Genomic DNA, 27,144 nt, shown 5'->3' with positions numbered 1-27,144 from the left:
GCTTTTAGGCTTTATTTCCCGTCGATGGTGCCCTGGGTTGCACAGTCTGTCTTGCTGCCCATTTTTGCCTGGTTTATCTGCATGTGAATGTGTGACCGTGGTCAGCCAGCCGCCTTGCACACCCACCTGGGTCTACTCGTTTCCTTCTTGCACCTGGGGTCTGCCAGCCACCACTTTTTCCTGCCGTGACCCCTCTTTGCCCTTTCCACCGGCAGCTGACTCCATCCCTCTTACTGGTCTGGATGAATGGTTGTCGGACTTCAGTACAGTTCAATTTTCTGTCAGTTCTGGTTGTTTTTTTGTTTCTAAATTTTTGTTGTCCTTAATTTTGCTTGTGTGAGGAGGTACAGTGTGTCTACCCCTGCCTCCATCTTGGCTGGAAGTCTCCAGCATTTCTGAATATAAGTATCAGTCGTCATCTGGAGAGGATGGGAATTGTCAATCCCAACAATTCCTGGCCTCTTTTGGTTTAAAAGTCACTCCTTTAGCTTCTCCATATCCTTTTACAATTTACTACACAATAAGAAAAGAACCTGTTGGCACCATCAATGTTTTGAATGGAATCTTTTTGGCTAAGTCACACAGTTCATTAAGTTCAGTTTTCTACTTTCCATGCTAGCACAGGCAATAGTGTTGCAATGGCTGCCACTATATATTGGTAGACATTGCAATATATATTATGTATATGTATATATTATGTATATGTAATATACATATATTCTGTATAATGTATGAATTAAAATATGTATTGCAGTGTTGCTCCACATTTAATACATTTGTTACTGTCTGTCTCTTTCATTTTGCTACTCTTGTAGGTGGACAGTGAGTGGTATAATATGCTGGTTTCATTGCACATTTTTCTTATCATTTATGGGTTGAATACCATTTAAAAGCATTTATTGGCTATTTTTAGTTTTCCTTTTGTCAAAAGGCTTATTCAAGCATTTGATCACTTTTCTATTGGGTTGTAGATTTTTTTCTCATTGATTTGAGGGCATTTTTATATATTCTAGATAATGTTTTTTTCAGTCCTATAGACTTCAAATATTTTTTCCATTCTGTGGCTTATCTTTTCACTTATTTTAAGATGTTTGTTCTTTTTTAATAAATGGAATTTCTTAATTTAATGCATTCCAGCTACTAAATTATTTCCTCTATGGCTAGTGCTTTACATGTCTTATTTTAAATACCTTGCCTTAGTCTAGGCTCATGAAGATATTCTCCTACATTACCTTCTTAATGCTTTATATTATTATCTTTTATATTTATGTTTATAAATCATCTCCCTTTAATTTTTGTTTATTCTATGAGGAAAGGATTCAATTTCCATTTTTTTCTGTGTGAATGTACAATTACCCCAGCATAATTGTTTGAAAGTTTATCTTTTTCTCACTGTTCCTCATTGTCATTTCTTTCTCATTTTAATGCCTATGTGTGGGTTTGTTCCTAGTCTCTTTATTTCTATTTCTTTGATATAATTTCTGTCCCTGCATCAATCCCAAACTGTGTTGATTACTATACCTTTTTAATATATTTTGGTATCTGATAGAATCAAGTCTTCTTTTTGTTTTTATTCATAAAAAATATCCTAGCCATCTCTAAATGAAAAGAAATATTTTTATGGCTTTTTAAATACGCAAAATAAAAACCTTGTGTATAAATATTCATAGAAGCTTTATTTACATACCAAAAAACTAGAAATAGTTCAAATGTCCACCCATAAATGAATACATAAAGAAGTTGTGAGATCCAATGGAATATTATTTTGTAATAAAAAATAGTGTTTTATACACCAGTATGAATGTCTCAAAAGTATTATGTTGAGCAAGGGAAGTTAGATGCATAAGAATACATGCCCTGTGCTTCTATTTATATGAAGTTCTAGAACAGGCGAAACTAAACTAAAATGACATAAAACCCATCAATGATTGCCTGGGGTAGGGAGTTCTTCAAATCATCTAATAGTTGAAAGGTGGCCCTGGTGCTATTCTGTTCTTTTAAACTGGAATAGAACTAAAACCATGGTTGGTATATACAGGTGCCCCATAGTACAAGAATACACATTTTCTTGCCCTTCAGCATCTATGGATCAGTAAATTGACAGTTTTAAAATGACAGTGATAAGAACACATGTAAAAGCCACAACTTACACCACACTTAATATCTACCGGCATTGCAATGCTTTACATCTATCATTTCATTTATTCACCACAAAAGACTTTATGGGTAGGTATTTGTTTTAGAGATGAAAAAACTGAGGCACAGAGAAATTAACACACTTACACAAGGTCACACAGCTATTAGATGGCAGAGCTGGATTATTAATCTAGGCAGTCTGTCTTTGGAGTCTGTACTTGTCACCACCATTCAAATCAATGCTGCAGACATGTTCTGTCTTCATAGCACTGCAATTAAAGGTTAATTTGGTAAAGTTAATGAAAAGTTGTCACTTGTTAGACTTAGCAATATAACTGGCAAATTTGGGGAAAATCTGAGTGGGGTTATTATCTTGTTATTTAAGATTTGAGAAAAATTCACCTCTTCCCCCCAAATAAAAGAAAACAAAACAACCAACAAACATAAAACTGACTCTGCAGAGAGGAATGGGATTTGGAGAGCTTGTATTATCCAGATTATTGGATTCATAGAGCTTTAAGCCTCTTGCTTAACTAGGCTTGTGTAAATGGGATCAGGTCCTTGATCTATCTGAAAGAGAATTTTTCAGCGTGTCACTAAGAGCCAAATCCTTCTCTCCTGCTTCTAAAGATATTTATATATTTTTGTGATTTATTGAAATTTGCCTGCCTGTGGGAGAACTGCATCTTTTAAGTTCACTTCACTGCCTACTTCATTCTATTTGGGAAGCTTTATCTTCTTAAAAGCTGTTTCTCTGAGAGCATATTTGCATCTGAAGCTTATGAAATAGCATGCTCAATACAGCACAGAATTCATTCTATTATTTTCCTTTAAATTTTTTTGTTTTATGTTATATTCTTATTTTTTAATGTCTTTTTTAAAGATTTTATTTATTTATCTTTAGAGGGGAAGAGAAGGAGAGAAGGAGAGAAACATCGATGTATGGTTGCCTTTCATGCGTCCCCTGCTGGGTACTGGCCTGCAGGGAACCAGCCTGCAACCCCGGTATGTGCCCTGACTGGGAATCGAACCTCGATTGTCTGGTTCACAGGCCCGCACTTGATCCACTGAGCTACACCAGCCAGGGCTGTTATATTCTTATTTTTTAAATTTCCCCCCAAGGGTATGTTTATTGGTTTTAGAGAAAGAGGGAGGGAGGGAGAGAGAGAGAGAGAGAGAGAGAGAGAGAGAAATGCTTTGTATATGGGGCTGGACTGGGATTGAACCTGAGATCTAGGCATGTGTCCTGACTGAGAATCGACCTCTCAACCCTTCGGTTCAGGCGACAATGCTCCAACTAATGAAGTTACCAGGCCGAAGTCATTATTCCCTTTATTAAGGTACTTAGTGGACATAGCGGCTGGTTGTGTGTATAAAGATAGATACAAATGCCCTCAGACATTTGTTTTGGTTTGATAACTTTGGTGGTGAATATTGAAGTGTGGTTACAAGTGTGGTTTAAGGGAAATGAATTAGCTCAAAAATTGAAGGTGATAAATGATATTTTCTAACCAAACTGAAATATTTTTTTTCTGTCATGTACTTAATATCTAAGAACAGTATAATATGATTATCCCAGTTACTTATTGGGGTCAGAAAATCTTTTTAAATACACATATGACATCAAAATGTTAAGTATGTGTTAGTTTACCTCTATGCTATATATCTTTCATGGACCAGCATCTTAGAGAGCTATAGGTGTGAACCGTGCCTTTTAAAGAAATGATCACTTCTACCTACATAAAAAGCTCTTCTTTGATCTTCATTTCTTTCTCTGTCTTGTTTTTCTCACAATCACCTCTTTTCTCACTTTAACTTCTTGCCATGTCTCTCTGTCAGATGTCTTTGTTGACCTCCCTTTTCCTGGGTCCTGGAGATGGGTCACGGTGGTGCCTGCAGCTGCCCCCCCCCCCCCCCCAGGATCCTGGCTGGGCCAGCATGAGTAGGGAGGAGAGGGGAGAGAGCTGCACAGTTTGACTGCTTTATTGTTCTTAGCTGCACCAATGGGAGACATCAAAGAAATAGAACATATTTTGTTCAGTTTAATATGCCTCAGTAGAGGGCATCCTAATTTTACATGACATGGGAGAAGGCATATCTTTCCAATTCTTTCCCACTGGGTATGTCAGTAAAACAGGAATGCGAAAACATGTGAGAGATGGGTTGTTATGACAGGGCCTGCTGGAGTTATAGGGCATTGTGGTGGTTAAATTATAGCTTACGATGCTGTAGCAGATGAAAATCGATTTCTCATGACTGTGATTTTATTAGTTTCCCACTGCTGTCATAAGAAATTACTAAAAACTCAGTGACTTAAACAACACAAACTTTTCATTACAGTTCTGAAGGTCAGAAGTCCTAAAACCAAAGAGTTGGTAAGGCTATATTCCTTCTGGAGGCTCCAAAGGGGAACTCGTTCCTTGATTTTGTCAGCTTCTACTCCACCCATATTCCTTGGCTTCTGTTTTTCAAAGCAGTATTCACACCACTCTCACCTCAGAGAGAAGTCATTACAGCTCTTTGAAACTGTGAGACTCTTAGAAGGGCCCTGTGGTTACATTGGACCCACCTATGTAATTGAAGAAAATCTCCCCATCTCAAAATCCTTCACTTATTACATCTGTCAAGTAAGGTACCTGCCTGCCCCCTTCAAGAATTTTCAGAATTTGACTGTGAACATCTTTGGGGGGCCCATTCTTCCAATCACATAACTGTTCTACAACCAGCTGCTTGCCTTTTACTACTATTGATAACAGTCTTAGGTAAATTGAAGTCAGCTGGACTATACCATTTTTACTCTTTTGAGTCCTCTTTATAAGACAGAACAACTGCAGTCTAATGAATCTACAGATCAGCATGAGTTCATATGCCCAGAGCCTTCCTGATTCATTCATTCTCTGTACTTGATGCAGAGAACCCACTGGGTTTTGAAATCTCTTGGCTATTGTGCCTACTAATCATATAAATCAAAATTAGTCTTCTGGCTGAAGATGTTGAATCCACAAAATTCCAATTCTATCTCTCCACTAAGATGTGACAGTTCTAAGAGCTTGTAAGAGTTGTTAATGTGCCTGCTCATGCCAATTTCCCCAAAGAATAATATAAAAACATTGCATCATCAAGTTAAATGTGTGACTTACTGTCAGTATCAGCCAGCACGAGGCCTTTCTACAGAAATTTTAAGAGAGAGATATCTTGCCTCAGCCCAAAAGTTCTTCATTCTCTTTGTCTCCATACTGCGAGTAGAGAAACTGGCATGGAGAGGGTGAGGAAAACGATGAACAGTGAGAAAGAAGAGATGACAGACATCATGTGGTAACTTGCAGGATATATACAATGCCACACTGAGGACAACGGGACATACCCAAGGACTCCGGGTACGTGAGGAGGGCTAGGAAGAAGTCCAGGGTTATCACTGGGTATTTTGGCTTGGGGACACTGGATGTAGGTAAGCTCCATTTACTGTGGTGGGAAACAAAAGAAGAGCAGTGTTTGTAGGTAAGATACAGGTTAAGTTGGAATTGCTTATGGGCCATCCAAGGGGAAGTGGCTGGCATGCAATTGGCTATATGGGTCTTAGGCTCAGGAGAGATTTGGTCTTGCAGTTCAGGTTTATGACTCATCAGTGTAAGCATGGTGATTGAGAACACTGCTGGACAAGAGAAGATGGCATAAGAGAGAGACCTGAGGAGCACCAACATTTAGAGGACAGGTGGAGGGAAAGCCTGAAAAGGAGACTAAGGAATGGCTAGAGAGGTAATTGTAATTCAGAAAGAGTTAACATATCACAAAAATTTGTAGCCATTTCTTGGGTGCTAGTATTGGAAACATGTTTAATCACAATTCAATGTGACTTGAAAATTGTTACTTATATATAATGGGACCAATAATTTCTTATTTGCATGACAGGGTTACGAGGTTCAAGTAAAAATGTTTTTGAAAATACTTTGTAAAGTGTTATACATGAGTGGTACATGAATGCGCATCAAAATCATTAGGAAGACTTGGCAAAGACACAGATTGCTGTGTTTCTGATTTAGTCATAGCAGTAGTTTTAGATTCTACTGAATTTGAATTTTGCCTAGAGACTCTGATGCTGATATTGCTGGTCTTGGGACTACCCCTAAGGAACTACTACGTAAAACAAATGTAAGGCATTATACTTTTGATTTTACAGCAAAATTCACTGTTTCTTCCAATGTTTTGGCCGTTTCATCCCCTAATCTTTTTTTCACTCCTATGCTTCCCATCAACAGATGTTTCCGAAACATCCTTGTTCTCCTTGGTACCTAGTAGTACTCGTGTAAGTATTTGAGAGATCAGCCTAGTGTAGTATTGTGTTGATTATTTACATAGCCCGATTAAGAATAGGCAAATTTTTTTTTTTTTTTTTGTGGGGAGGAGGTGATAAGAAACTCTTTGGAGTGAGAGGTGGGATTTATTTTTTTTTCAAAGTCAATTAGATGTAGAGTGCTATTTGTTACCTACTTTCAAAAATCCCATTAAAGAACTTGTAATTTGAGCCAGAGGGAACAGCATGAGTAGAGTCAGGTAAGAGGAAAAATTGACCTCATTCTTCAGTCCTTTCCTAAATGCTGAGAAATGTACACCTCAACGCTGCCTTTTTCAATCCCACAAACCAGGGAATCAGGAAAACGCATTAGCACCCTAGCACAGACTAGGAACACAGAGCCGGGAGGCGACTCGGTCCGTCATGACAGAAGGAAACTGGGGGAGGGGGAAAAAAAACTTCCTTAGGTGGAGAATCTGCAGGGTCCTGGGAAGAGAAGGGAAGTGGGGAAATGTACCTCGGGCGTCAGCCAGACACTTTGCCTCTGGGCATGTGGGAAAAGTGAGGGAGGAGGGAGAAAGGCTGCCCAAAGCGAGACCCCAAGAGCTTCCGCTGCTTCTTTTGAGTGAAGATCTGGAGAGCTGGAGCTTTCTGCTCCACTTCTTCCCGCCTGGAGGCCATTTAACTGTGATGAAAAGGGAGCACCGGGTAGAGGCAGTCTAAGCCACTGTCGGAGCCTCGCCCAAGGGCAGACCCTGGTTCTGTCCCTGGCCTAGGCGGGAGAAGTGGCCCTCCGGACCCTGAAGTTATTCGGGGAGGAGGGGGAGGGGTCATCAAGCTCTTCTCCAATCACTGTGACCAGTCCATTATTTGCATATCTTATGCTAATGAACCCCTGGCTCTGCTCCTCCGCCCCCTGGGGGTCCAAGGGCCCCAGTGGGCCAGGCGAAGGTGAATACATTAGGATAATGAGGCGGGCTCGCCGGCACTGGAGGGGGTGCGCTGCCGGGGGCACAGACCCAGCCCACACCCAGAGAGGAGGGGGCGGGGGCGGGACGTCGGCTCCGGGCGCGCGCGCACTCCCACACACACTCACATACAAGCATCTCGAAGTGTATTTAAGGCTCGCACGCGAGGCTGCGGAGATCCTTGGGGCTGCCGCGACTTGGGCTTTGCCGTTCGCTTTTGCTCCTCCTGGGCTGTTTCGTTTCCTCTGTTCTTTGCCCCCCGCTACCCCTTCTGCCCTGCGCTCCTGCCGCGGGTCTCCCATCGCTGCTCTCAGCCTTTTTGCCTGGAACTGAGTCCAGGTGGGAAACAGTTGGCGTGCGGAGAAACACCGACTAGGCAGAAATCAGGGGAACTAACAGAAACGCAACAGGTCCCCGTTGCGGGGCGAGGGGAGCGGCACACGCCGCAGCCCTCGCCCACTGTCCCCTGACCTCGGAATAGGTGTCTGTCCTTTAGGGACCAGCGGGGCCATCCGGGTGGGTTTCATCCCGGTCTTCATCTCATTGCCATCCGTCCCTAGACTGAGGGTGCTCTTCCCCCCCAGCTGGGAAGGGAGAAGAAGGCGAAGGACTGACTGTCTGCGACTGCTGGTCTCGGCGCTGAGGACAGTGGGGGTCCACCTCCTCGCGCCCCTGCTCCTACTACACCAACTAGTTGTGCAGCCACGCTGATTGAACTTTGAAGGAAACGTCCTATTTCTTTCCTTTTAATATTATTGGAAGTGGTACAGGGTGGGAGGCAGCCGACCCCGCCACTATGCTGCTGAAGAAGCCTGCAGCGAAAGGAGGGGCCCGGGAGCCGGCGGAGGACCCAAGCCCCACTGGGCAGCGTTGTGCCAGAACCGTACCCTCGTGCGCGGTCCTGGCGGCCCTCCTATCAGTGGTGGCCGCGTTGTCTTGTCTGTACCTGGGGGTGAAAACCAACGACCTCCAGGCGAGGATCGCCGCTCTCGAATCCGCCAAAGGGGATCCTTCCATCCGTCTGCTTCCTGATTGTGTGGATCAGCTGAACGCAATGGTGCAAGAGAAAGTGGAGCGACTTCTGGCTCAGGTGTGAAAGGCTGGGGTATTTTGCACGTGGATAACATTTTGCACACGCGTGATTCTGTGTATATGATCAACCTCTACCCTTACTGTCCACATACTTGGTGTGGCTGTGTGTGCATATGCTAGGCGACCATGTCAGTGTAGAATATATTTGTATGTGCACATCCTTTGGTATGATCCTCTCTGTGTGTATCATCTTCCCTTAGTCTTCTGAATGTTTGCACGTTAAACATATACGGAGCTCTAAAAGAGGGAAGGGTGGCGTTTAATTTTCTTTTAGTTTTCCAGACTCTCATCTGAATCTTTCTTAATTTTGTAGAGAATGTTCCTTGCAGAGATAACCTTATGTTCTTCATATGTTCTAAGAAGGTTAGGACCATAGGGTTAACATATGGTAATCACTCTTGAGAGTAAAATAACCATCCATGTGATCTCAAACCAGTCATTTTGTACATTTAATGTTCTCATATTAAGTGTTTAAAAATAAAGTATAGTAGCTGAATTTTTTTGTGTAAAAGTGCCATTTGACTTGAGCGTTCAAAATAATCTATATTACATATCCAAATTAGGGGCCGCTTTAGATGAGAATTAGGAGATTTTCTGAAACTTGCTCTTCCAACACAGAGCCTATTTGGCAGCAGTTGCAGCACAATATGATAGGCAGTTGACCTTCCTGTGTAAAACATGGGCTGTTTTAAAACATATAACTTACCTAGGACTGCAACATGTTAGTGCCAGGTTTTTGCATTGACTGCCTATGTCTGAGCTGAGGGAGAAGGCGGTGGCAGTTGAACAATGGAAAAAGATGTTACACAAGTCCGGCGGTCTTGATATTGGGTCAATGATCATTTTCTTTTTTTTAGGGCTTGGGTAGGGTTACCTTTTGACTAAAGTCCAAGTACATATGTAAACTTTAGTATGTAAGCTATCGAATGCTGGTGAACCAAGCATATGGCCAGAGAATCCCTAAAGAACCCATTTCTCTATGATGCTACTGATGACTCTTAATCTCTTCCCCCCCTGCAGAAATCCTATGAACATATGGCTAAAATAAGAATCGCAAGAGAAGCACCTTCAGAATGCAACTGCCCAGCAGGTAAAATGGAACTTGTTTAACAAGGTTGGCTCCATAGCAGAGCATTTTAAAATAAAAGTCCTGTGTCTGTCAAGTCTACCTGTAGTAATAGTAAAGAAAGAATGCAGACTTAACTTACTTGAATAAAGTCAATGTGTCTCAGTCAAAAGAATGGCAAATAAAGCCCCAAATATTATTTTAAGCAGCAAACCAAGGTTTGTTATGGAGGGCAAAGGAGAGAGATGATCACCAAGGAAAATATGGCAAGATGATGTACAAAGATGAAATTCATAGAGTCTCAGATTGAAAATATTGTTCAATTTTATTCAATTTTACTGTCTATGGTGAAAAAGACTGTAGAACACGTTACATTCTGAATTCTCTGGTGGTGAATGTTGGATTAGTACAGGTTTCCATTTGCTACTTTTGACATGTTAGTAAAGGACCTTAACTCCTTTCCTGCTTTTATTCTTGTCTATCAAAAAGGTTCTCCTATCCTATAGCACAGGGAAATTAGTAGTTCTTTATCTTGAGCTCTCCATTGCAAACTACTGCATTCTCAATGACCTCTCAGAAAAGGCTCTTACATTTTCTACCATTTTTTGGTGTGCAGTTTTAGGGGATTATATTAATGAAAGCACATTAGTAGAAGGGTGAAAAAGAGATATCGAAGGAAGAAACCTGTAGGTAATCATCAAATCTTCCTTTACTGACCTCTGAGGCTAGGAATCTGTAGACCTAATAGTTTAGAAGCCCTGGGAATATGTCTGTTGGAAAACATCTAGTGGATTCAAGTGATAAAAGCCATGGAAAACTCTCAGAAGTCAAGATATTTATTTCAGATAAATGTTGTTAATGTGTTTATGAACATTCCATTTCTTTTACAATCACTTATGGAAGAGTGAGTCTGTTACATTTTCTGTAACATTCAGTAACATGATGCTTAGATACTTATATATGGAAAGGCTACTTCCTGTATTTTTTCATATTCTGAGTTTTTTTCCTTCGTGATAATACAGCTAAATCAGCTAAATGTTTAGAAATTTTAAATGTGAATTCCCAGTTGTACATCATGAAAGTTTTACTATTTATGTTCTACTACATTGTTGACCATAATAGAGCTGTATTTTCTGTAAATGAAGCCCTTTCAATTGAGAAGACATATACATTAAGTAATAGGGAAATAAGTTAATGTTTGTTTTGACATTGTGGGTTTCATTCTTGGTTGTTTTAAGTTGGAAAAGACCTCAGACGTCAGAAATTCAAGGAAAGCACTTTTCTAGTGTAGGGATTAACTTGTAAAAACCTCATCAGCCTGGAAGGATTATTTAAATTCCTAAAACAGTTGGTATAAGACTTCACTAGTCATGCCACTTAGGGTCCAGCATTTTCTCTATTTGCTACTCTTGTGAGCTGTGTGAAAAATAACTAGTGTTTAACTAATAGGATTCCTAGTGAACTGGGTAAAAACTTAGAAGAGTGACAACCACATTACTGTGCTATTTTTGTTTTTGTTTTGAATTTAACTCTTTCATCATGTTTGACATAAGCTAGTTGTTGAGGTCTCAAGTGTAACCTGGAAGAAAGATATATTTAGTTTACCTGACCTTATCTTGGAAGATCATCTTTCTTTTTAACATGTTAATTGAATAATAAATGGTGAGTTCACAATAACAGACAAATAAGTAATAAATGGTAAACTCCTTGGCTGTTTTGTTGGCCCTCACTCGTGGCTGCTTTACTTTCTTGCCACCACTAGAGCTCCACATTACATCAGTTTTCACCAGGTTCCTTGAGAGGTAAATATTTGAAGGTGCACAGTTCAATGCACAGAATCAAACAGGTTTCTTGGTGACAAATTGCTGCTTGTGGAATAATTAAATATCATCGGAATAAGGCATTATGTTCAAAGTAGTGTCCCGGGGAAAAACTAGTTATTCTGAGTTATGGTCAGTGAGTTATTGTTTTAGGGAATGGACAGGCTAGCCAAGAGGATTAGAAAGGAGATACAGCACTTCCCACCTGGTTTGTGAGAGCCAGGCTTTGGCTGTAACCCGGGTTTGCAGTGACTAAATGTTGTCACCCAGACATCTGTTAGTAGGGCAGAGTGAGACAAGTCTGTGACCTCAGCTTGCTCAGTTCCTGTGGACAGATGCCCACCCCTTGAAGTTGACACTCTTGTTGACAGTCTCCGTCACAGAGCCAAGGTCTGATAGCAAAGGATTAAAGCTGTGTTGTTTGTGTTCCCTTTAAGTGCTTTTGATAGAACTCAGTGCCAGTGAGGTTTATCCAGGTAGGCTACAAGGAAATCATAGAATTTATCCATTTTTAAAATAGATTTTTTTTAAACACAGGAAGGAGAGGGATGAGAAAGAATATAATTGAATAGTTTCTAATTATAAGAGAAGTCCTTTCTCATTTAATCTTTGCAACAACCTTAAGAATTAAGTATTAGTGATCATTAGGAAACAGGACTCAGAAGGTGATAAATTTAACATAGTAAAGGCAAGGTCAGGATTCATGCCCACATCTGGTAGAATAAAAAATGTCCAAAGTTTAGTGAGGAATAGAGAATGGGTACAGGTTTGGGAGCTGGACAGCTGTGCATTGAAATCCTGGGTCTGTTGCTGAATGACTGTGTGAACTTTGTCAAACTATCGAATTCTATATTCCAGTTTCCTCATCTGCAGACAAGTAGCTAATAATAATACCTTCCTCATAGGATGATAATTTAAACAGTCTGGCATATTAGTGGCTGTTCATTAGATAATAGCAATTATTATTCTTTTTACTGTATTATAGGCTATTTAACTCTGATCTTGCTCATAAGGACACGTGACAGAGGTGGGGAAACTGAGGTCTGGAGATGTGTCACTTGCTGAAAGGCCGATGGCTGATGGCAGGTTTTGGACTAGAACACTATGCTGCAGTAAACAAAATATGTATAGGTCATTCATGCAGATACTCAAAGGACTCAGTATGTCAGTGCTACATGTTTGTATTGGTCTATCAAATAATTTTTACCCAAATTGCAGAAAAAACTTTTGAATATGTAGGTAAATCATGATTGAAGTAGATAAAACATAGGCTTAAAAGACTATGAGGATATTAAAAAATTTTTTTACAGTTTTGATACCAGATGTTTACAAAAAGAAATACCGTAACTTTTAACTCATTTTCACACTTATTTTAACAGGTTTATTGAAGTATAATTTATAATAATTCCTCATTTTAAGTGTATGATTTAAAAATTAAAATAATAAATTTATGGAGTTGAGCAATCATCACCACAGTCCAATTTTAGAGCACCTTTGTCATCTCTGAAAATTCACATTTACTTTTTTTCATGTGCTCAGAAGCTCTGTTTTTAAATATTTGCATTAAAAAAACCCCAAATAAGATAAAATAAAAAAAAACATTCCAATGGAGCTCTGGATAGCAGAATATTTGATTCCATAGTAGCTGAACAATGGAAATTCAGGTGGCATCTGTGGTTTGGCCTCTGTTAAACTTGACTCTCATATTTGTGAATAAGTCGGCTTTTTACTCTGGCTATAGAATTCATTTAGGATTTTGTTCTTGAAGTCCAACAGAAAAGTATGTGTAAACCAGGCATATGTATGGGAGGATTTCTATGTTCCAACTGAAAAAAACAACAACACTGGGAGCCGGGCAGCCAACCAAATGATGTTTAGATCACAAAGGTTTCTGTGCCTTACTCATCAGCAGTGTTGCTTGCCCAGGGTATGAGGTATAAGAACCTTATGGTGTAATGGACCAAGAATGTGAATGGGCAATCAAGGATCCAGAATTCTAATCCTGGCTTTGTCATGAGCATGTTATACAATCTGGGGCAAGTCATTTTTAAGAATGACTTTTACTAATTTTTTATATCCTTCCAAGTAGTGTTGGACCAGAATGATTTTGAAGGGCATTTGTCTATTCTCCAGGTACAAAGAGCCTTCTGTGTGACAAATATCATGATAGATACTTGAAATAAGCTGATGATTGGGCAAACTTGGAATCTGCACTCATGGAGCTTACATTTCAATGAGGAGGACAGACATTTATTTAAAATTGGCATGAATATACAGATGCGACAAATGTAAGCAGGGAAAAGAACAGTGTGTTTTGGAGCATGTGACCAAAATTTCTTCTATGTTGTAAATACCAAGGATAATTATTAAAATTTTCTCTGGGGACAACCTAGAAATTCACAGTAGGGTAAAATCATAATACGAGAAAATCTGTCTTCTGATTATAAAGCTGTAGCAATGGATAAAAAGCAGATTGGCATAACCTTACCTGCCTTTTGGCTTTCCAAGAATTTATGGTCAGGTGAAGGTGCACAGACACCTGGTTTACCTACACTGATACCCACTGAACCAAAAAAAATGGCTTTAACTTGGAAAGGTTAGTAGTAGATAGGATGGTAATTAATTCCTTCATTTTCTCCTGAAAATAGTGAGGTTTGTGTTGAATAAGAGTCAAAACTTTCTGCCTGGTGGTACCGAACAGGACCTGGATCTTTGACATTCACTGATAATGATGAAATGTAGCACAGCTAGTCATCTGCTCAGAGAGTTTAGCTAGAGATAATAAAAGATACACCACATAACTTCTAAGGTCCCTATACACCCTCCAAGCCTATGAAAATGATTGAATACAAATGAGAATAAATGTAGGTAATTGAAGTCCATTTGATTTGTAAATGTGAGTGATACAGGCTCTGGTGGCGGGCTTTGTGGCATCTTATCAATTTTTGGGTGTAAATGAATGTTAACTGTAGTTTTAAGGTTGCGTGCCTGTTCCCGTCATATGAGAAGACCTTTAACTTACCTCGATAACATAAATTATGCCCATAAAACTTGTATTCCCTATTAACATGGTTTTTCACTGTACTATATGCGTTTTTTTCTAATCAGCCACACACTGAATGGAAAGAGTGCATCCAGTCAGGGCATGATGCTGGATTTTCAGTTATGTGAAGCGAAGAATCAGGTCTAGGGATGGAGAAGGAGGGCATCCTTTCATCAACAACACTGGGTAAATGGAAGGCTTATGGGAAAAACATACCAGAATCAGGACTGTTTTACAGTCCAGGGGGCACTTCCTGTTGCAGGAAAAACTTACAAGACACTCATCTAAATAACATCATTTTTTGTTATCTTGAGTGGAAACCATCCAAAACCTATCATGAAAAAGTGTTTTTATTCCATTCTTCCACTTGATAAACACCACTTGGTGCTTCGTTGGAAGCTGAGAATTGAAAACAATGTACGAGCCAGCCCGGGTTGCAGGCGGTAGCCCACTGCGGACCTGCTAAATGCAGAAGCTGCCGCACACTCCCTGGTTTGCCCAAAGGGGTGAAGCTCCATGCAGTGGGTTAATGCACCATGATATTCAACACTTTCTCCCATCTGTGTTAGAAATGTCTGTGGCATACCCACACACTGAATTCTTAGACATGCATAATTACTGTTTCACTGGGATGTGTTCAGCAATCTTGCAATTAAAAAATATTTTAAAATTGACTTTCAAAAAAGGAGGAAATGCACAAGTGTGGGAAGCAGGAGTGGAAATCACTTGCAAGTTAAAATTGAGCTCTTTTCGTTGACATCATCCATTCCTTCAAAAGACTATTCTGTAAGTCATTTAAATAATAGGATTCCCTGAAGAAATGCCACCAGATGGCAGGCACCTTCCCTTTGTGACCACAAGGAAGAGGAACTGAGATGCCTAGTGGTACTTACTCTGTTCTACCAGCTCTATCAATTAAATGTCTAGTTACCTTCTATCTCTTGAGTTCTGCTTGCCATGGGAAAGATTTATACAGGGAACAAGTAATTTCTTCCAACCATATTTGAAGATTATAATGCCCTACCTACAAGCTTTAAGATATTTAAAACAATCTAGTAAATTTCACATTTATATTAGTTAAAAAGTTTAGTTATTTAGTTCACAGATATGAACTTGAAGGTAGCAGTCCAATAGCTAGAATTAAAGAACTAAATTTAATTGAATTTACCAATTGGGGATTTTGTGATATGTTTTATGATTTCTCAGAATAAAAAATCATTTGTAGTCGCTATCATGCCTTTGACATGATTTCATCTGGTGTCTCCATTTCAACTTCAGTTACCATATGATATGATAGTTGAAATACGTTCCTTGTTTTTTTACATTGTGTTCCTTAGTCTGATTGCTTAGTTTGATTAGTCAGGAATGCTAAAACTTTGTTCATTTGGATATGAATAATTTATATTTTAGGAGTTCTAGACTTCTGGATTAAATACACAAAGTTTATAGTCAGCACACATTTAAATATAATTTTCACATTTAGGCTAAGTGGCTGAGTACATTACATGAATTGTAGTCAGTTCTAGTTTGCGCATTATGGTAATACTGAGAAGAAGAACATGTCTAACTAGAAGTAGTCTGGTCCTGGTAGGGGTAGAGCCTATTTTTCCTTTCTCTACTAAGAGTTCACATGCAAGGAGAATAAAAGCAGGAGGAAGAAACTACAATATCCCCAAATCTCTGCGAACCAAATCTCACCACCATTGTATATGGCAAGCCTGCTGTTTTAGAGTTCCTGCTGTAACGTAACTCTGGGCAATAGTTTGAGAGTCAGAGAAATTCTCCATTATAGCTCTGTCTCCATCAGCCTCTTTGGCTCTTGTAGCAGCCAGTGGAGGAGAAAACTCTCATAGGAGCTTCTCCTTCAAGTCTGTTTACAGGGCAAGAATGGTGTTTTTCTTTTTGATTGTTAAGATACTAGAATTAAATATGCCTGGAAAATTGAAACAGTCCTTTTCCAATGTTCTTGTATCTTAAGTCAGTTCTGGCAATTATGAAAGGTGAGATGTTTGTATTGTTCTTCTAGGAATTATGAAACTTCAGTTTACATCTCAGAGGCTCCAGAGTCCAGCTGGCATTTTTTAGATGTACATGGTACGATCAGAAGAGAAAATATTTCCACAAATCACATAGAAAACAACCTTTTGACTTGAAAGTCACTTTAGAAATGCTAGCGAATTCTAGGGCCTTACCAGGGAACTTTGGAATGCTACAACTTTTTTTTTTAACTGAAAGAATTAGGGTTCAAGGTCAGAGATGATAAACTTTGAGTGGAAACAAGCTGCTGAAATAACTGCCTTTCTAAGGATGGTTATCAGCCTGGTTGAAGGTCCAGTGAGTTAAGTGGGTCAAGGATTCGGTGACTCTGAGTTCTCTAAAGATTATCCAGAAAGTTCCTAGTGATCATAATAAGGATCTGTCAACTTGACTTGGTTGAGGACTTTTAATGTGGTTTATCTCTTTATCCACCAATAGCTCTTTACACACCAATATTCTTATACACAAGTTCCCCCCTCCCTTAAACATTTTCTCTGAGGACTTTGTGAGCCAAAACCTGTTAAAGCTAATATAAATCTTGTAGATCAAGTAGTTCAGGGTTTTTTCAACATTTCTTAAAGAGGCTGAGCTTTTAAAAAATTGAAATCTTATGAGAAAACCAAGTATATGAAATTGGATGCAATGTTAGCTACACACTGATTGACCTTGAAGGTCAGAGGGGACAGAGGCCAAAACCCTTTAAGCTCTTTCTTTCCTCTGCCCAACCCCTTTCCCATGATGACTACCCCTTTACCATGAGTTATCTCCAGAGAATCATGGGACTCTGTTAGAAAATCAAGATACTGTTAGTAAATAACTCTAAGTTCAGTTCCCAGTGTGATCCCAGCTCTTGTGTTTAGAGATACTATACCCTTGTCAACACTGAGTACATCTCCAAAAGTCTGTAACCGAAAGCATTACTAGGCATAATGAAAACAAAATTATTTATTAAAATGAGTATAATCCTGAAATGACTCTACTATAATATTGTTTTATAATGGGTTGTAGTAGTCTAGCAAAGGAGATGTAATAACAGTAGTTGCACGGGAAAGTTGGGCAAATGTATCATGTGCCTGAGCACAGCACTGTTGGTCAGGAAATCAACTTCAGCCTTTTTCTAAGTCACTTATTTTTTAAGGCTTCAAGTCACAATATAGATCTTGTTTTTTTATGACAGTTTCTGTGTTTTTAATTTTTTTCTTTTTTCTTTTATTCTTTAATTCTAGATATTACTCTGGGGCTTTATCACCAAGTTACAGAAATCTATTACCTTTAAAATATATTTATTTAAAGCAATTGATTTTTAGACTAACAGTTAATATTTAGATTGGAAAGTAGTTTATGAAAAACATCTGTCCCCCAAATTGTATTATTTAGAGAAAATTTATATTGTGAGAAAGTTGTTATTAAAGATGTTTCTAAGATCTTTGAGACTTTCTTGCCTGATCTGATTCTTATTTGTGTTAAGCTGATGATGTTTATTTATTGACATTTAAATTGACTGTACAGTGAGAATATATGAATTGTGCACTGTGTTTAAATAATAATAGGAAAAATCTTCAGGAATTAACATTTTATCCCCTATTGAAATATATTTATGTATCAAGAGAAAGTGTAAATTTGGGTATAATCCTACTGTAACAAGTACTGCAAATGGAAATTTGGAAGGCAATACTCTACCTCCCACTGAAACAAACGTCCTCTGTCATCAGCAGTGCTATTTCCTGTTTGAGTAGCTTGTTGTGGACAGTAGTTTTGCCAAGTGCTACACCTTCCTCAGTTGTCTTCTTGGACAGGTAATAGGATGGCACAGCATCTGTAAAAGTTACTGAGCTTCTTTGAGCAATTTATTTTCTCCTTAATGCACAGTCTCAATCTATGGGCTTCTAGGAAGTCTGGAAGAAGAAAATGACTTTTTAAAAAACTATTTCAGCTACTTGGCCTTTTGAGAGGAAACAATTATTAGTAAAGCAGCAAAGATAGGAAGTCCGACTGTGTACTGAAGGCTGGAAAGGTCATATGTGCCAGCCAGAGCTATTGTAAGCTGCAAACCAGGTTTAGCCAAGGAAACTGCATCCCCTGAATTTTCTTCCAAAATCCTCCAGACATGCTGACAACTTCCTAGGAGTTTAAGCAGCAAGCCTGACTGTATGGCTTAGTACTGCTATACACGTTATGCATCTGGAAGTTTTTAATAAAAGAAAAGCTCTAACATTGAGACATTACATCTGTAAAGAAACCAGCGCTTTTATGTTCTTGTATATAGTTTCCTTCTGTGCAAGGTTATTTAATGCTCTCTGAGGATACTTTCCTGAATATCGGTTTGTTCACAATCAAGTTTTGAGGAGTGCTATGTGTTGATGGTAAAATGTATGTTATCATTTTTGGATTATTAAAATATTTAATGTATTTTTATGGCAAAAAGTATCCTTGAATTGAGAGGTCTGAAGTATACTTTCTGTTCTCTATGTGTGGGCCCAGGATACATTAGATTCTGAATGTGTTGTATTCTTTTATGCCTTTGTCTGCTTGGCATAAAACTCTTGCTTCCAGCAGCAGGAAGAAAATCTTTAAGAAGAAAGTCTAGGTAGAAAAATTTAATAATCAGTCACATTTATTCCCTATGTATATTATATCTCATACATCATTTTTTCTATATTTTCAATCTTTTATAAATCTTTAGTTTTGTTTAATTGTAGTCATATACCACTAACATTTATTTTTTCATTTCTAAATTATTTTTATTTTTAATTACATTAACATACATTATTATATTCGTTTCAGGTGTACACTCTAGTGATTACACATTCCATAACTTACTAAGTGATTATCATCCTGATAATTCTTGCACCTATCTGCCACCACACATAGTTATTAGAATATTATTGACTATATTCCCTATGCTGTACTTTACACCCCATGACTATTCTGTAACAACCAATTTGTACTTCCTAATTCCTTCACCTTTTTCACTCATTCCCCCCATACACTTCCTATCTGGCAACCATTAAAATGTTCCCTACATATCTCTGAGTCTGTTTCTGTTCTGCTTGTTTGTTTATTTTGTGTTTAAATTCAATTGCTGGTAGATGTGTATTTATTGCCATTTTCTTGTTCATATTTTGGATTTTTTTTCTTTTTCTTAAAGAAGACCCTTTAACATTTCATATAATATCTTTTGTCTTATGAGAGAAAACAGTTATTGGTTTAATGATGATGAGCTCTTTTAGTTTTTTTGCTTGTCAGGGAAACTCTTTTATCTATCCTTCAATTCTAAATGATAGCTTTGCTGGGTAGAGTAATCTTGGTTGGAACTCCTTGATTTTCATCACTTTGAATATTTCTTGCCAATTCCTTTTGACATGCAAAATTTCTGTTGAGAAATTAGCTGTCCATCTTATGGGAGCGCTATTGTAGGTGACTAACTTCTTTTCTCTTGCCGCTTTTAAGATTCTGTCTTTGTTTGTAACCTTTTGCATTTTAATTATGTTGTGTCTTTGCATGGGCCTTTTGGGTTCAACTTGTTTGGGACTATTTGTGTCTTTTAGACTTGTATGTTTATTTACTTCACCAAGTTAGGGAACTTTCCTGTTACTATTTTTCCAAGTAGGTTTTCAATTTCTTGCTCTCTCTCTCCTCCTTATGGCACCCCCATGATGCAAATATTGCTATACTTGAAGGCTTCTTACACTTTTCTCATTTTCTTGGATTCTTCTTTCTTCTTATTGTTCTAGTTGTTTTTTACTTCCTTTTTATTCCAAATCACTGATTTGATTATCTGTTTCATCTACTCTACTATTGATTCCCTATAAATCATTCTTCATTTCAATTAGTGTATTCATTTCTGATTGGTCTTTTGTATGCTTTTGAGGTTCACACTAAGTTCCTCGAGCATCCTTATAAGCAATCTTTTGAACTTTATATCTAGTAGATTGCTTGTCTCCATTTTGCTTAGTTTTTTTTCTATTCTTTCATTTGGACCACGCTTCTTTGTCTCCTCATTTTGACAGCCTCCCTGTGTTTGTTTCTATGTATTAAGTAGAGCTGTTACATCTCCCAGGCTTGGTAGAGTGGTATAATATAGTCAGTGTTCTATAGAGTCTAGTGGCACAGTGTCCTCAATCACTTAACTGAGCACTCAAGATGTACCCCTCTTGTGGGCTGTACACATCCTCCTGCTGTAGTTGAACCTTGATTGTTATTGGAACATCAATGGGAATGATTTATCTTCTGGCTGATCAATTGCAAGTACTGGCTATGACCGCTGACCTCTGACCACCATGGATGACTAGCTGTGCGGGGGCCCACTCCACAGAGCAGGACTTACTTTAGTGTGGCTCTGGTGCCTCCTGAGTCTGCCCCTTGAGTGTGTCACCTGTGGAGGTGATTGGGTGGTGATGCTGTTATGTGGTTTGAAGCTGTCCACTTGGTGCCCTTGCTCTGGGGCCTCCTGGGAGGTGTAAACCAAGGTTAGTCACTGTTTATGTTTGGCCTGGGGCAACCTGAAATGAGCTACAAAGTGATCTGCAGATAGTTGCTACTTGTGCTGGGCTTGTGGGTACCCGGGTGAGGCCAAGCTGCAAAACCAATGCCAATTACTATTAGTGCCAGGGCTAGGGCCAGGAGGCATGCTGAAGCCAGGTACTGCTTGTTTGAGAGATTAGGAAAATCTGAAGCATGAGACAAGACAGGCAGACCATTGTATGGAAAAAGCCATTAAACATGGGTTGGGTGGGCCTGAAAGTTGGGTGAGGTCGAGCTCAAGTAATCACTGGGGCAGGGCAAACAGTATGAGCCAGATTGATGGATTCTTAGATATGGTACCTATCTGCTGGCTCTGTGGGAGGAGGGCTCATAAAAGAACAGTGGCCTCTGCCAGCACTTTTGTTTGGGAGAAAGCCCCTCCAGCTCTCTCCCTGATGCTGAGTAATTTATTTCCTCTTCTTACGTATGTGGTAACTTTTAAGCTGCTGCCCCAGTGCTGGTGCTCAGAGGGAGTGAGTCTGAGCCTCAACTCCTGCTGATTTTTATAACCGAGATGGGGACTTCTCTTCCTGGCACTGGAACCCTGGGATGGTGTAGGGCTTGGATCCCTTGCTCCCCAGCAGGGATATCTGCTGCTGAGATATCCCTCCCAATTTTTTATCTGCCACACATGGGTTGGGACCAGCCTGTTCCACATCTCTGCCCCTGCTACCAGTTTCCAGGTTGCTTCTTCTTTCAATCCCTAGTTGTAAGACTTCCACTCAGCTAGAATTCAGGTGATTCTGAATGATTGTTGTTCTGTCGTTCAGTTGTAATTTTGATGAGTTTGTGCGAGGAGTCAAGTACCTCCATTTACATACACTACCATCTTGTCTAGAAGTTTGCCACTAGCATTTTGAATATTAACATGACGTTCATGGTTATAGATATGATGATATTAGTAATGTTTATTGAACTCTTGAAAACCAAGAGTGAACACAAGCAAGCACATCCATAGACAGAAACGATGCTCTGTCAGGCTGTCAATGAACAGGTATTGTTCTATTGCAACTTATTACTGGTGAACAGAGTGAACAGGATTGTTTTGGGATGCAGCCATGGACTTATGAACCTACAAGAATAGAAGATCTTCCATGCTACTGAGGAAGAACTTTCATTCTAGTCAGGCCATTCTCCTTTCTATCCTGCCTCCCCATCTCTAGTATAAATAGAAACTCTATCTTACCTTCATTGTAGTGATGACACTCTACCTGACTTACTGTTTGCCTCTGATTTCTCCCAGAATCTAGGCCTATCTAGGGCAATAGCTATACTTACAGTTGAATCCAGCAGCATAAGTAAGAAAACATCATAAGAAATATCAATACTTCTCCCAATTTGAAAAAGTGACTAATTGTTTTCTTGAAAACTACTGTTCAAAGATAATTTTCAAAAAAGTAAAATTATGACTTTCATGCAGATAGAAAGTAAACATGTATTAAAGATTCTACTAAATCATTAAAGAAGTAACTGGTAAGATGTTGAGAAATTAAAGACAGACACATTTATTGTTGATGAATATTGAAATCAGTGTAACAATGGAGGCAAAACAGAACTTATCCACAGTAAGGTGGGGAGGTCACTTTCACTCAGTCAGAAAAAATTTGCATGTTAACAGATACCTACAGAGTTTTAAAATAGCTCCCACAGAATCAGAATCAGATAAGTGGGAAAGATATATATTAGATGATGCATAGTTTAGGGATACATTTCCCCCTGTATTTCTGAAGCAGTTACACAGGAGAGTATGTTTTGGGTAAGCAAAAAAAATGTTTTTACTCTTTAGCATAGCAATGGTTATTATTCTATTTTCTTTGATGTTCAGTAGTGCTGATTGGTATGCCTGTGTATTACTGGCATGATTTATATAAGTGGCCTTTAAAATTCTAATACTAAAATTTTGTTTAAAGTAGAGATCACTTTGAAAGACTCAGCTTCTTGTGTTTTGATAACAATGAGTAGTTCCACTAATGTTAAAAAGTTGCTGACCTTGCCCTTGTGTGTGTTTTTAAATATGATTTATTTATTTATTTATTGAGAGGTGTGATGGGAGGGAGAAAGAGAGAGAGAAAGAGAGGGAAAGAAACATTGATATGAGAGCAAAATATTGATGGTTGCCTTCTGTATGTGCCCTGACCAGGGTCTAAACACACAATCCAGGCATGTGCCCTGACTGGCAATTGAACCAATGACCTTTAGCTTTGTGGGATGATGCCCAACTAACTGAACCACACCAGTCAGGGTGCCCTTGTGTTTTTTGATACTCTGTCCAGGCAATTACATTATTTAAATAGGGCACATTTGCCTGGTATGAGTGTGTGTTTGCCTTTGGGATTTTGTTCTGCTATCTTGGTGATCCTGGCTTTGACATCAGATATCTCATCTACTATTTTGGCTTTTCCTTGCAACAAGTTCCCAATATTTTCGTTCATAATTCCAACTCCTTGTTCTTAGTCAGTACTTCTAAGGTTTATTTCTTTTTTCTTGTCCAGTTATCTCTCCCTGAGGCCCCTGCCTTGTTTGATCTCTACCTCTGATGTTAGCTATGCACAGTGTTCACATTACTAGTGCCCCAGTCAGGGCAGCCCTCTACTGCCCAGGTATATGGATGCTCTTCTCTGCTCCTTCCTGTTTTAGTTGTTGCCGCCTTTTGTCTGAGCCCACTTGGGTTTTGGTAAATGACTGGCTGAAGCTAGATAATGGCCCTGCCTATATATCCTAAGAGGAGAATGTCTCAGAATGAGGCTGAATGTGGGTGACGATACATGGAAACTGCACATGGAAACAAAAAACTACAGTAATAAGTGGTTTTTGTAGGGAAATATTTATGTCCATTCAAAGCAGCTTATGTTCTGGTAGCCTCATATTACCATGTAGAAGAGAGAGTTCATTATTAATATTAAGAAACTTTGGATATTAGTATCTAAAAACTACATACTGTAGGTGATAACTGACCTCTGGTATTAACTAACTCAACTCTGGCAAAAGTCAGTCATGTGTACCATAGTCTTTAAAAAGCTTTTCATTCAGTTAACTAATAAGACATTTATTGTGATTTACTGTGGATGAGAACATATCCCATATGCCTTACTATATAAAGAAATAAGTAGGCTGTTAAGCTGTTGTGAAGGAATAATGATATTAGATATGCAGACTGAAGACTGCAAGAGAAATAAAAGCTGTAAGAGTATGGTCTGTAGCCAACTATATCCAGTTCTTATGATTTAAAACTACAATGATAATTGAGATTTGAACTCATACATCCAGTTCATTTACCTTTTATGATTTCAAAACTAGTAACATATAATTAGAGAAGTTGGTGTTTGAATTTTTAAACTTTTTCTAAGAAAATAAAAAAGCTTTCTAATGAGTATGATGATACTTTGCAGAAATGCTGGTGACATACCAATTGGGTGGCTTTTCTGAAGAAAAATGATATCTGGTAGTTGTTAGGTCAAGTATAACATTTTTAACCCCTCCCCAGGCTACCTTCCATGGCAATGACTTTTAAGGAGACTTGCAGGCTCTCTTAAACATCGGTTCAAGTCCTTGGTCATATTTTCTAGTGAAGACACTGGCTAGACTGTCTTGGGTTATAAAGAACATAGATCTACTCAGGTAGCCTTAAGTAACAGTGGCGCATGGAATTCTCACCTTTGTCACTATTGACATTTCGGGCTGGATAATTCTTTGTTCATGGAAGGCTATCCTGTGCATTATAGGATGTTTAGCAACATCTTTAGCCTCCACTGACTAGTTGCCAGTTGTATACTCAATTTCTACAGCTAAAAATGTCTCCAGAATAGCTAAATGTCTCGTAGGGGTCAAAATTTCCCCCAGTTGAGAGCCTTTTTTTTTTTTTGTAAAGAATACCCAGTGAATAAGGAAAGCAGGAATATAAACTGTGTGAAGGCTGCCCTAGAAGAGCAGGAAGTGAAGAGCTATCAGAACAGTCAGGATGTAGAGTATCTCCCCTCCCTTATCCATGGTTTTACTTTCCACAGTTTATTACCCATGCTCAAACACAGTCTGAAAATATTAAATGAAAAATTTCAGAAATAAACAGTTTATAAGTTTTAAACTGCATGCCATTTTGAGCAGCATGACAAAATCTTGTAGTTTCCCATCTGGATGTGAACCATCCTCTGTCCAGTATCTCCACATTGGAGTCACTTTACTTAGTCACTTAGTAGCTGTCTTGGTTATCAGATAGACTGTTGTGTTCAAGTTACTTCTTTTACTTAAAATGGCCCAAAGCCATTCGTATAACTTTCATTACAGTATATGCACACATACACTTATATAGCTATTTTATCATTATTCATCTCTTACTAGGCCTACTTTATAAATTGCCCTTTATCGTATGTATGTATATATAGAAAAAACACAGTAATATCAGGTGTGGTACTATTTATGTTTTCAGGCAGTCCCTGGGGGGACCTTAGAACATATTGCCTGAGGATTGGGAGATGACTGTCTTTCCATCAATGGGAAGATTAAGAAGTTTGTCTCTGCTTCTACTTCCTTTGTCAAGGCTGCTTCCTCTCCTCTCTTCCCTGTTGATGCTCTGTTTGTTGCCTTTTGGTCAAGGTACTGCTCAAGGATAATCCCTTTCTTTGTGTTTGATTATAGCATTTTTATTATCATTATTAAAATAATACATGCATATGCCCCAAAGGCAAACATTTGAGTTATAAGTGGTACTCAAAATCTCATCTTTCTCTGTAGAGGAGTCCAATGTTATTAGTTTATTGTGTGTCTTCCCAATACTAGTTGATTCACATCATCCTTTTTAAAAGGCTGTATTGTATAAATGTACCACAGTATAAGCAACAAGAAGGTGGATTGCTTTGAAAACTCTGATACTGCTTTCTATTGCTGGTTTTCCTTTGATTCCCACTTCTATTCTACATACCTCTTGTATATATAGGGGATTAATAAATACTTGTTGCCTAAATATATTCCTGATATAGTGTGCTGATGACAAATATTTTGTACTCCATTCCTCCTACATTATAAAGAATAAATCAAATGCCTCTGTAGTATGACAGCTCTTCAAATGTTTGAAATCACCTATTATATTTCCTGTTGATATTTTAATTTTTGTAATAAATTTCCTTAGCTCATTTAGGTGTTCCCGTTGGTTTCCCTCTTTCTTAAAGTGTTGCACATTGACTTGAATACAGCGTCAGAGGGGGCCTGATAAGCATGTATGAGATGAAGAGAAAAAAACTTCCCTAATTCCAAATACTGAACTGCTAACTAGTGCTGTCAGAGCATATATGGCTATTTTATTATTATTCATCTCTCTATGTTCACATTACTAACTAATGCAACCTAAAATTACAGTGATTGTCTTGTTGATCCCATGATTCTACTGACTAACACTGAGTTCAGTGTTGTATATGCTACTGTTTCAGTCCTGTCACCTTATATTTGGTTGTATGGTATTGTGTATGTGTGTGGCCTTTTTGGAATGGGAAGATACATCAAAACTTTATATTGATTTTCAATAAAATTTCATCTATTTATATAGACCTCAACTTTATCCTTGTCAGGATTTGTTGGGATCATGATTCTTTCGATAAATTTCCTACTCCTCTTGTGTTTATATGATTTAGAAATTTGATAAACCATCCAGCTGTGTTTTCTTCTGATTCTGTGATGAAATGTGTGAGCATGAGAGTTCAGGACAGAGCATCATGGCTTTCTAGTGGCCTTTCCCTCTTGGTTGCCATTAATTGACTTATGAGCGCCTTTAGAATCGTCTTACTACCACATCCATCCACTCTATTGTATTTTGTGCACTGCAGTGCATCCAGCTGTGTTCCTCACAGGACCACTTCTTTTTCACGTTGAATGTTCTGAGGAAGAAAGTTTCCCAGACAAATTGGAGATATTCTTGTTTAAACAGATTTGTTTACTGTAGGATTTATGTATTTTTTGGTATTTAAAAAATTTTTTTCAAGTATAGTTGTCTCCATTTTCCTGCCTCTGCTTTCTGTTCCTCCACCTACCCCCACCTCTGACCCTCAATCCTAATCTGCTTTGTTTTGTCCATGGGTCCTTTACACATGTTCCTTGATGACCTTTTCCTTCTTTCCCTTGTTATCTCCCTCCACTAAGCCCTCTGGTTACTGTCAGTTTGTTCTTGATTTCAATGTCTC

At 38.6% G+C, this 27,144-nt stretch overlaps 1 protein-coding gene across 1 annotated transcript in view; it reads left to right on the top strand.

Moving 5' to 3' along the window:
- Positions 1–8,171: 8,171 nt before the first annotated feature.
- COL25A1 (collagen type XXV alpha 1 chain) overlaps positions 8,172–27,144 on the top strand; it is a 472,627-nt gene continuing 453,654 nt past the window's right edge. The window contains exons 1-2 of the mRNA XM_053657029.1: positions 8,172–8,485; positions 9,508–9,577. Coding sequence (XP_053513004.1) covers positions 8,192–8,485; positions 9,508–9,577 — 364 coding nt within the window. The 5' untranslated portion in view covers positions 8,172–8,191. The remainder of the gene's footprint in view (positions 8,486–9,507; positions 9,578–27,144) is intronic.

This window comes from Artibeus jamaicensis, unplaced genomic scaffold (genome assembly GCF_021234435.1).
Source record: "Artibeus jamaicensis isolate MK-2021 breed Jamaican fruit bat unplaced genomic scaffold, CSHL_Jam_final scaffold_3222, whole genome shotgun sequence".
Classification (NCBI taxonomy): domain Eukaryota; kingdom Metazoa; phylum Chordata; class Mammalia; order Chiroptera; family Phyllostomidae; genus Artibeus; species Artibeus jamaicensis.
Note: the sequence above shows the minus strand (reverse complement) of the source record. Positions and strands in the feature narration are given on the sequence as shown.